This window comes from Podarcis gaigeae, assembly GCF_964106915.1.
Source record: "Podarcis gaigeae genome assembly, chromosome: Z".
NCBI lineage: Eukaryota > Metazoa > Chordata > Lepidosauria > Squamata > Lacertidae > Podarcis > Podarcis gaigeae.
Window position 1 is genome coordinate 51,037,213 of NC_139691.1, and position 10,173 is coordinate 51,047,385.

Below are 10,173 nucleotides of genomic sequence, written 5' to 3' on the forward strand. Positions count from 1 at the left end.
AATAATAATAATATGATGATGATGATGAGATTCCTGCCTTGCTGAGGGGGGGGTCAAACTAGATGAAACCGGATCTAGTCCGGCTGTCAGATTTTTTCCCTATACATCTTTTGGGGGGGGGCGGCGGGTGGAAATGGGAGGTTTCGGGCCTCGCCAGAATGGAGCAAAGCATTGTGGGAGAATCCCTGGAATGCGGGGTTGCTTAGCAACTGACCACCGATGCAGCAGAGGATGCTCTTTTTTCCCCGTCTGGAGGAACATAGGGGAATTGGAGAAGCGAAGAGAAAATCCTAGAAGGGCCAGGCTGGAAGGGATCCCAGGGGTCATCCAGTCGGACCCCGAGCAAGGCATGAACCTCATGAGAGATTAATAATAATAATAATAATAATAATAATATACCACCCTATACCCGGGAAATAACCCTAGAATGGCGGAGGCGGAAGCGGGTCAGACTAGATGACCCCATCGACCCTTTCTCCTCTCTCTTTCTTCTCTCTCTGTACTCTCTCTCTTCCCCCCTCTTTCTCTCGTCTCCATTCATCTGTCTTTTTCCCCATCCCTCTCTTCTCTCTCACTCTCTCTTTTTCTTTTTCTCCTTCCTTTCTTTTCTTTCTTCTCCTTTTTTTCTTTCTTTTTTCCTCTCTCTTCTTTCTTTCTTTCTTTCTCCCTCTCTCTCTCTCTCTCTCTCTCTCTTCTCTATTTTTTCTCACTTCCCCTCCTCTCTTTTTCTCTTCTTTCTCCTTCCCTCTTTCCTCCATCCCTCTCTTCTCTCTCTTCCCTTCCTTCCTTTCTCTTCTCTTCCTTTCTCCTCCTTTCTCTTTCCCCATCCCTCTCTTCTCCCTTATCTCTCCCTCTGATTCTCCTCTTTCTTTCTCCTCTCCCTCTCTCTCTCTTCCCCCCTACTCTTTCTGTCTCCCCCCCCCCCTTCTGCGCTTTGAGGGCGATTTCCCTTTATTTTGGAGAAAAAATTGCTTTTTTCTTCCGGATTCTCATTTCCTTTATTTTTGGGGTTCTCCCCCCCAAAACTGCTCTTCCTATCACGTGATTCCTTCTCCCTCCCTCCCTCCTCCTCTCGGAAAGGCGGAGCGCGGAGCATCCTCTGCAGCGGCCGCCGGGCCAAACAGAGGCGAGGGCCTCCCTGCGCCCCCCCCCCCAGGAGCGGATCCCACCCCCTCCCCGGCGCCCCCCGAGCGCGGATTTCGAGGCCTGCGCGCCCTCCCCCCCGAAAACGCGCATTTTTACGCATCCAGACGGATCCGGCGGCGACCCCCGCCCTACGCCACCCTCCAGGAGCGCATCGTCCACAGGCGCCCCCCAAGTGCGGGTATTTGTGCCCCCTCCCAAAAGGCATCGGGACCCCCCTGCGGATTGGGCCCGAGTGAGGATTTCGCGGCCTGGCTGCGCCCCCCGAGAGCGCATTTCGCCGCCGGAGGGATCCAAGGATCCGGCCTCGTCCTCCTCCACTCCTCCCCCCGAGACCGGATTCCACCTTTTCCCGGAGGTCGGCGCATTTCCCGCTCTACAGCCTTCGGGAGCGCAACTTCCACTTTGTCGGAATCCGTGGGCCCGCCAATCTCGCAGACTCTCCTCCTGCAAAGGGCGCATCTCCTCTCCAAAGGCGGGATCCTCTCCTTGGCGCATTTCCACGTCGGCGCGCAGCTTCTCCTCCTCGGATCCAGCCCCGGTCCCGCCATCCTCGTCTGCACCCTCCGAAGGCGCATTTCCCACGTTGCGCGCAGATTCCATTGGGGGTCTGTCCTCCTCTAAAAGCAGGACCTTCGGGCGGCTTCTCCTGGGCGCATTTCCACGTTGGCGCACAGCTTCTCCTCCTCGGATCCGTCCCTGGTCCCGCCGTCCTCGCCTGCGCATTTCCCACCTTTGGGCGCCTTTCCCCCCAGCGCATCCTTCCCGTGGGCCGGAGCGTCTCCATTCGCGGCCTGCGGCCCAGACAGCGCATTTCCCGCTTTTGGGCGCATCAGTCCTTCCCGCTGGTCTGCGCGTCCGCCCATCCTCGCCTGCGCGCCGACGGCGCATTTTCCTTCTGACCGTCTCCAAAAAGCGCATTTTCTGCATTTGGGCTTAGCCTTTCTTCGTCTGTTCAGACAGTCTCCGCCGGCGGCCGATCCTCACCTGCGACCCCCAAAGCGCATCTCCGTCGTTGGCGCGCAGCCTTTCACTGTCCCCGCGCTCAAGATCGCATCAATCCCGTTGGCCGATTCTCGCCTGCGCCCCCCAAAGCGCATTCCCCATATTGGGCGCAGCGTCTCCGATTGCGGCCTCTGGAGCGCAACTTCCGCGTCCCGCCGCCGTCTCCCAAAACGCCTTTTCCACGTGCGCCCGCTCGCCGGAGACTCCGTTGGCTCCTCTCCGCCGCCACCCTGCGCGCAACTAGAGCGCATTTCTTCTCCCGTCCGTTTTGCGCCATGGCAAGGCTGCCGGGAGGAGCCTTTTCCAGCGCCTGCTGAGCGCCACTCTTCGATTTGGATTTCCATTCGCTTCAGGTGAACCGGCCGGCCCCACCGCTGCCCCCATTTTGGGGGTGCTGCCCCCCACCCCACCCCGACCTCCCACCCCTCGGAAATGCGGGGACTGCGCGACGGCGCATGGGTTGCGCTGTGTCTCCTCCTCTGCTGCTGCTGGGCGCACAGGTAGGTTGGGGGGCTCCCCTGGGGGTTTTGTTGGGCGGAAACGTAGCAGGGTTCTCCCTTGGGGTTTTGGGGCGGTGGACAGGGAGTGGGGGGCTCCCCTGGGGGGTGTGGGGGGGCTGTCGGGTAGCGGAGGACTCACCTGTGGGTTTTTTTAGGGCGTGGACAGGCAGCAGGGCCCCCCTGGGGTTTTTGGGGGGTGGACAGGTAGCGTAGTTTCCCTAGGGATTTGGGGGGCAGACAGGTAGTGGGGGCTCACATGTGGGGTTTTAAGGGGTCACAGGTAGGTTAACTTTGGGGGACTCCCCTGGGGTTTGGGGGGACCGACAAGGTATTAGGGGGTTCACCTGTGGGGGTTTTAGTGGGCACACAGGTAGGTTAACCTGTGGGGGGTCACCTGGGTTTTTTTAGGGGGTGCACAGGTAGGCTAACCTGCAAGGAGCTCACTTGTGGGGGGGGTTCTGGGGTCCCCTAGCTGCCCCCCACAAAATAGGGGAGAGACCCCTCCAATTGCCACAAAAAGCATGATGACTCCATATTTCAACCCCCCCCCCAATTTACATGAAATTCATATAATATATTATATTGGGGTTCCCTGCTGGAATTCAGGGATGCAAGTTTAAAGGAGGCCGTGAGTGCATGAAGCATGATGCCCAATATCTCAAATGCCCCAAATCTATATGAACCCCAGCTAGACACCCCAATAGAATATATGATGGGCCCCGCCAAGTTTATTGGGGCTCCCAATATCTTCTCCCAAAATTTCATTCCAGCTGGGAACACCAATATAATAGATTCGGGGGCAGGTTTAAATGATGCCATGTGGGACCCTCCATGTTTTAAACCAGCTGGGCACCCCAATATACAAAGGACCCCCAAAATGTATAGGGTGCCATACGGGGTGCGGCTCAATGGGGACCCCCCAATATTTTATCTCAACTGCTTTGAGGACCAACCATGGTCTTCTCCTGTTTTGCAGCCCCTCCACTGGCAACATATCGGTGGTCAAGGACATTGTGGACAAGCTCCTCAAAGGCTATGATGTCCGCCTGCGGCCCGATTTTGGAGGTAAGGCAGCGTGGCCTAAAGGTTAGAGCATGAATCCAATCGATAATAAATCAGGTAATCAATAATACGCCGGGTCATAAATAAATAAATGATTACCTATTATCCACTTTTATTATTTTATTATTAATCTATGGGGTTTTTTTTTCGGAGGTAGGGCAATGCCGCCTAAAAGAGCATAAATCTAATCGATAATAAATTAGATAATTAATCATAAATAATAAGTTAGGGCATAAATTAATAAATGATTATTTCTTATCCCCTTTTATTATCTCTTTTATCATTTTCTTATAATCTATTGTTTGATTTGCTGTTATTCCTTATTGACTTTTAGCCTTTATTTATTATTTATTATCTAAAGTTATGATTTATTGTTTATAATTTAATTTCTTAATTTTATGGGGTTATTTTTTATGATTATTTTATTATTTCCTTTTATTATCTCATCTTCCAATTGAGGATTTGATTTTATGGTTTCATCATGTGATCATCTTTAACATTTTATCACAAGTCAATAAATTAACCAATTATGAGTTTCATTAGCAATTAATAATTTATTACTTCATTTTAATATAATAATCTATTATTGTAATATAATTGTTAATATTATATTATATTATATTATATTATATTATATTATTATATTATATTATATTATATTATATTATATTATATTATATTATATTATATTATATTATATTATATTATATTATATTATATTATATTATATTATTATATAACATATCTGTTGCTTTGGTGTTGTTTTGTTATTGTTATTGTTATTGTTATTATTTCAGGGAACCCTGTGGTGGTGGGGATGAGCATCCACATCTCGAGCATTGACCAGATTTCTGAAGTCAATATGGTAAGTTGGACAAACTGGATCCTGATTCGAATCCTGCTGGAAAAGATTTCCTTCTGTCCTTCTTTCCTTCTACCCTTCTTTCTTTTTCCTCTTCTATCCTTCTTTCCTGCTATCCTATCCTCCTTTCTTCCTTCTTTCCTCCTATCCTTCTCTCCTTCAATTTCCCCCATCTCTCTCTCTCTTTTCTCCTCTGCCAGGACTATACCATAACCATGTACTTCCAGCAGAGCTGGCGGGACAAGCGGCTTGCCTACGGCGATCTGCCGTTCAACCTGACACTCGACAACCGAGTCGCCGACCAGCTCTGGCTCCCAGACACCTACTTTCTTAATGACAAAAAGTCCTTCCTGCATGGGGTCACCGTCAAGAACCGCATGATCCGCTTGCACCCAGATGGTACTGTCCTCTACGGCCTGAGGTGGGCAGATATTAATGATATTAATCACCAATAATCAAGAACCGATTCGCTCCTGCCAGTTCGTTATTGCAAATACGGTCAATTAATGGGTGATTTCGTTCTCGCCTAGTGATCACCGCAAACCGGGTGCTAATCAGTTTTTTATTGTGCGGGTTGATCATAACAGGGCGGGGCGATTAATGGACGGGTCATTATTAATGGACGGATCATGATTAATGATTATTAATGGACAGGTCATGATTACTGGATGGATCATGATTAATGACGGCTTTCATCCTTGCATAGTGATCACGGTTAAATATTATCAATTTCAATACATTTTGATAGTCCATAAAAATTAGCCATCCGATAAATACTTACCTATTTATACTTATCAATTAATACTTATCAGTAGGCAAAATTAGAGAAATATTTGCGAGTTCAGACATTGGACCAGGAATATCATCCAAAAAGGGGTTGGAAAATCCCCCCAAAATCAATATATAGCATTCCCTGCATCCATCAATCAGGGATCCCCATAATGGATCCTGGGAATCCTCTCTCTCTCTCTTTCTGCAGGATCACGACAACCGCCGCCTGTATGATGGATCTCCGGAGATACCCCCTGGATCAGCAGAATTGCACCCTGGAAATTGAGAGCTGTGTGTATCATTCAATTCAATTAAATTCAATTATTGCTTGTTAATCAAGGAATAATTAAAAGTATTATCCAGGAAAAATCAAGGAATAATTTTAAGGCAGGAATAATTTTAAGCCAGGATTAATTTGAAACAGGAATAAGTATAAAATAAATTAAAATAAAATAATTCCTTGTTAATCACGGGATAATTAAAATGAATTTAACTTTAAAGCAGGAATAGTTTTAAACCAGGTTTATTTTAAACCAGGAATAATTTTAAGTCAGGAATAAAATAAAATTATTCCTTGTTCATCAAAGAAAAGTATTATCCAGGAATAATTTTAAACCAGGAGGATTTTAATTGGGGAATTATGTTAATCCGGGAATAATGTTAAAACAGGAATACTTTTCCACCAGGATTAATTTTAACCCAGGATTAATTTTAAGACGGGAATAATTTTAAAATGGGAATAATTTTAAGACAGGAATAATTCTAATATGGGAATTAATTTTAACCCAGGATTAATTTTAAGGCAGGAATAGTTTTCAACCAGGAATCATTCTCATTATTTCTTATTTTCTTTCCTCCCAGATGGCTACACTGTTGACGATATTGTCTTCTTCTGGCAAGGAAATTCTTCGGCCGTGACGGGGATGGAGGTCTTGGAGTTGCCCCAATTCACCATCATCGAGCAGAAGCTGGTCACCCGTGAGGTGGTCTTCACCACTGGTGGGTTGCCCTGTCGTGTCATCTAGTCTAACCCCCTGCCTGAAATCCTGGGGTTGTCAGACACAGGGTGGGAGACCACGGTCCTCCAGGCCACCCTTTGCTGAAGATACCAGAGATGTCCTCAACGATTCATCTGGATCCTGGGGTCCTGTCCGGCTTGACCATCTCCTCTTTCTCCAACAGGCTCCTACCTCCGCCTGTCGCTCAGCTTCCGCATCAAGAGGAACATCGGCTACTTCATCCTGCAGACCTATATGCCCTCCATCCTCATCACCATCCTTTCCTGGGTCTCCTTCTGGATCAACTACGATGCTTCAGCCGCCCGGGTGGCCCTAGGTGAGGAGATCCTGAGATCTTGCTCCGGGGTCCTGCTACCAAGGGTCCATGTGATTCTCCCTAAAGGCAGAACCTGACCTTTGTCTCTCTTGAAACATATTGGGTTGGACTCAGGTGAGTATGAGGCCCACCAAGACCCTGAGAACTTTCTCCTATGTCCTGCTAGCAAGTTGGTGGTCCACCAAGACCCTGAGTCCATCAGGGTCCATGTGATCCTCCCTAAATGCAGGACCCTCTTGACATTCATTGGGTTGGATTCAGGTGAAATTGGAGGACCACCAAGCCGCTGAGAACCTTCTCCCATATCGTGGTAGCAAGCTGGTGGTCCACCAAGACCTTGAGGTCCACCATCCTTCTATTGGTCCATCTGATTTTCCTTAAAGGCAGGACCTGACCTTGATCCCATTTGGTGAAGTGGTGCCCAGTTCTCCAACCCATTAAGGTCATATGGAATCCAGATTCAATATGAAATCATTGGATTTCTATGGATGTTTTTATATATTCATCTTCAGTCACGATATTGCTTGACTTCCAGTATGAAAAGGTTTGATTTCACTAGGCGTTTCTATATATCCGTCTTCAATCATGACATCGATTGATTTCAGAGTATGAAAACGTTTGATTTCAATATATCAGTCCCATCTTTGGATATTACAAAAATATTTCGATTGTTGATCGTGATGGAGGTTTGAATTATGGTGCCTTCCCTACGCTATAATTCTCGGCCACCCAACTAACCCTGTTTCTTCTCCCACCGCCGTGGCACCCAGGGGTGACGACCGTCCTCACCATGACGACCATCAACACCCACCTCCGGGAGACGCTGCCGAAGATCCCATACGTCAAGGCGATTGATGTCTACCTGATGGGCTGCTTCGTCTTCGTCTTCCTGGCGCTGCTGGAATATGCCCTGGTGAACTACATTTTCTTTGGGCGAGGGCCCCGCCAGCAGAAGAGACGCGCCCGGCGCCTGGAGCCCCGGACTCAGGTGCGAGATTCCTGCCTAAAAAGTGGGTGGGGATGGGTGAACCTCAGGGTCCTGTATTTGAGGCCGAGATCCCCATGGGTTGGGATAGATGACCCTGAGCTCCCTTCTCTCCTTCCAGCCCGACCCATATGGCAACCTCCTCCTAGCCGGCGTCTCCGACAGCAACTGCCCGCTCTTCTCCACGTCGCCCTCGCCAGACCCGCGCCCCTGTGGCCTGCGCGGGTTCGAATCTTCAGGCACCGCCCTACACTCCCGGAAGGCACCCGCCTGCCGCACCGCCCGGGCCAACTGCCGCCTGCGCCGGAGGTCCTCCAAGCTGAAGCTGAAGATCCCCGACCTGGCCGACGTCAGCACCATTGACAAGTGGTCCCGGGTTCTATTCCCCATCACTTTCGGCTTCTTCAACCTTCTCTACTGGTTGTACTATGTCAACTGACGTCCAACAGGGAGAGCTCCAGGCGCCGGGTTCAGGTTCTGCCCCCACTCCTACCCCAGCCTTGCCTCCTCTCCGCTTCCCATTTGTTCTGTCCCCTCACAGTCCCTTCCTCTTCCCTTAAGAGTCACTTCCTGTACGCTCTCAGGCACTTCCTGTTCCCTTACAGGCCCCTCTTGTTCTCTCACCACCCCTTCCTGTTTTCGAACAGCCCCTTCCGGTTTTACCCCTGTCCCTTCCTGTTCCCTTCAATTCACTTCCTCTTTGCTCTCAGGCACTTCCAGTTCCCCCACAGTCCCCTTTACTCTCCCTCAGAGTACCTTCCTGTTCTCTCACAGCCACTTCTGTTCCCTCTCAGGGACTTCCTGTTTCCTCATAGTCCCTTTCATCTCCTTCACAGTCCCTTCCTGTTCTCCCCCAGTCCCTTCTTATTCTCTCTCAGTCCCTTCCTGTTCTCTTAAAGTCCCTTTCATCTCTCCCTCACAGCTACTTCCTGTTCCCTCTCAGGGACTTCCTGTTCTCTCACAGTCCCTGCTTATTCTCTCTCAGTCCCTTCCTGTTCTCTTAAAAGTTCCTTCCTGTTCCCTCACAGCGGCTTTCTGTCCCTTCCCCTCTCCTTCCCTCCCCACTTCCTGTCCCCTTGCAGCCACTTCCTGTCCCCAAACCAGCCATGGAGAACCCACCGTTTCGAGTAACCGGAAATGAGGAACAAGCCACGCCTCCCAACTTCCAGTACTTTCTCTTCCTCCTCCTCCTTGGACCGGCTGGGCTTCCTTCCCACCGGCCACTTCCCTTCCGTTGCTTCTGCCATTACAGGTTCCGGTGGACGGACTTTTCCGGAACCGACTTGAACCGAGTTTACAGTTTTCTACCTAGCGACCGACCGACCAATGGGATCTCTCCGTTCTCACATTTTGGGTTTTTCCCCCCCTTGTTGTTCTGGGAGGGATTTGGGGAAAGTGCTCCTGAGCGTGTGCAGAGTTCCTTTCCCCCCCTAAGCAATGTACATGAACCTTTAAAAAACACATTTTGGAAACTGTTCGATATCCGTCGGTTGGGAATCTTTCTCGTCTTTTTTTTCCCCTTATAAAATCGGGAGAATTTCACTTTAAATATACGGCCTTGGAAGAAAAACAACAACCGGTGTCCGTTTCTTTCCTTTCAAAAACGGGGCTGCGGGGCTATGTTTTTTATAATAAAACATCATCTATAATATATAGATATTAATTAGATCTCATTTATATTTATATGATATACACACATGCTTAGACATATTATTGATATATCCTTATATTATTGATATATATTTATATTCAATATATTACTAGATATATATAAATAATATAATGATGTGTTGCGTAATATATCATATATTTATCTTGTTTATGGTTATATATATATATATATATTGGCAGAAGAAATGCAACCACTATGCAGAGAAATATAGATGTATATATCATTATCTAATATTTCTATATAGATTATTTTTACTTACCATTTATATTTATAATTATTTATAATTATTTTCCATGAACCGCCCTGAGACCACCAAGTATATATGTGTGTGTGTGTATACTTTTATATCATATGTATAATATTTCATAATGTATCTCTAAATTAGCTATATAATTTATATTGATTTGCATCTTTCTATCTACCCATATTTACAATCAGCTCCAAGCAACAAACTTTTTCACTTCTAAAATGAAAACAGGAGGGGAAGTGTGTGGGGTTTTTTGGGTGGGGAGGAGAAAATTGTGATTTGTATGAGAAATTTTGGCAATATTGGGCAATATCATTAAGGAGCGTCTCCACCCCCATCGTTCTACCCGGACACTGTGGTCCAGCACCGAGGGCCTTCTGGCGGTTCCTCACTGTGAGAAGCCAAGTTACAGGGAACCAGGCAGAGGGCCTTCTCGGTAGTGGCGCCTTCCCTGTGGAACACCCTCCCACCAGGCTTTTAGATGACATTTGAAGGCAGCCCTGTTTCGGGAAGCTTTTAATGTTGATGTATTATAGTATTTTAATATTCTTTTGGAAGCCGCCCAGAGTGGCTAGGGAAGCCCAGCCAGAT

General features: G+C 47.9%; 1 protein-coding gene across 3 annotated transcripts; it reads left to right on the top strand.

Moving 5' to 3' along the window:
- Window positions 1-13: 13 nt before the first annotated feature.
- Window positions 14-9,239, top strand: LOC310836410 (gamma-aminobutyric acid receptor subunit beta-4-like). Of its 3 annotated transcripts, XM_083721541.1 has the most exons (10): window positions 14-347; window positions 2,502-2,648; window positions 3,625-3,713; window positions 4,508-4,575; window positions 4,773-4,993; window positions 5,552-5,634; window positions 6,205-6,342; window positions 6,526-6,678; window positions 7,449-7,666; window positions 7,785-9,239. In XM_083721541.1, exons 2-10 carry the CDS (start codon window positions 2,581-2,583, stop codon window positions 8,100-8,102), a joined length of 1,356 nt encoding a protein of 451 aa, XP_083577667.1. In that variant the 5' UTR covers window positions 14-347; window positions 2,502-2,580; the 3' UTR covers window positions 8,103-9,239. The 3 variants fall into 3 exon arrangements, with proteins under 3 accessions (XP_083577667.1, XP_083577668.1, XP_083577666.1); XM_083721542.1 differs by lacking the exon at window positions 2,502-2,648 and having other exon boundaries at window positions 16-347; XM_083721540.1 differs by lacking the exon at window positions 14-347 and having other exon boundaries at window positions 1,583-2,648.
- Window positions 9,240-10,173: the final 934 nt, after the last annotated feature.

What these genes read in the sequence shown, in the direction of transcription:
- LOC310836410 (XM_083721541.1), top strand. Translation starts at nt 2,581, where the DNA reads ATGCGGGGACTGCGCGACGGCGCATGGGTTGCGCTGTGTCTCCTCCTC. An exon ending in CCTGCGGCCCGATTTTGGAG is followed by an intron (nt 3,714 to 4,507) that starts GTAAGGCAGCGT and finishes TTATTATTTCAG; the next exon opens with GGAACCCTGTGGTGGTGGGG. An exon ending in TGAGGTGGTCTTCACCACTG is followed by an intron (nt 6,343 to 6,525) that starts GTGGGTTGCCCT and finishes TTTCTCCAACAG; the next exon opens with GCTCCTACCTCCGCCTGTCG.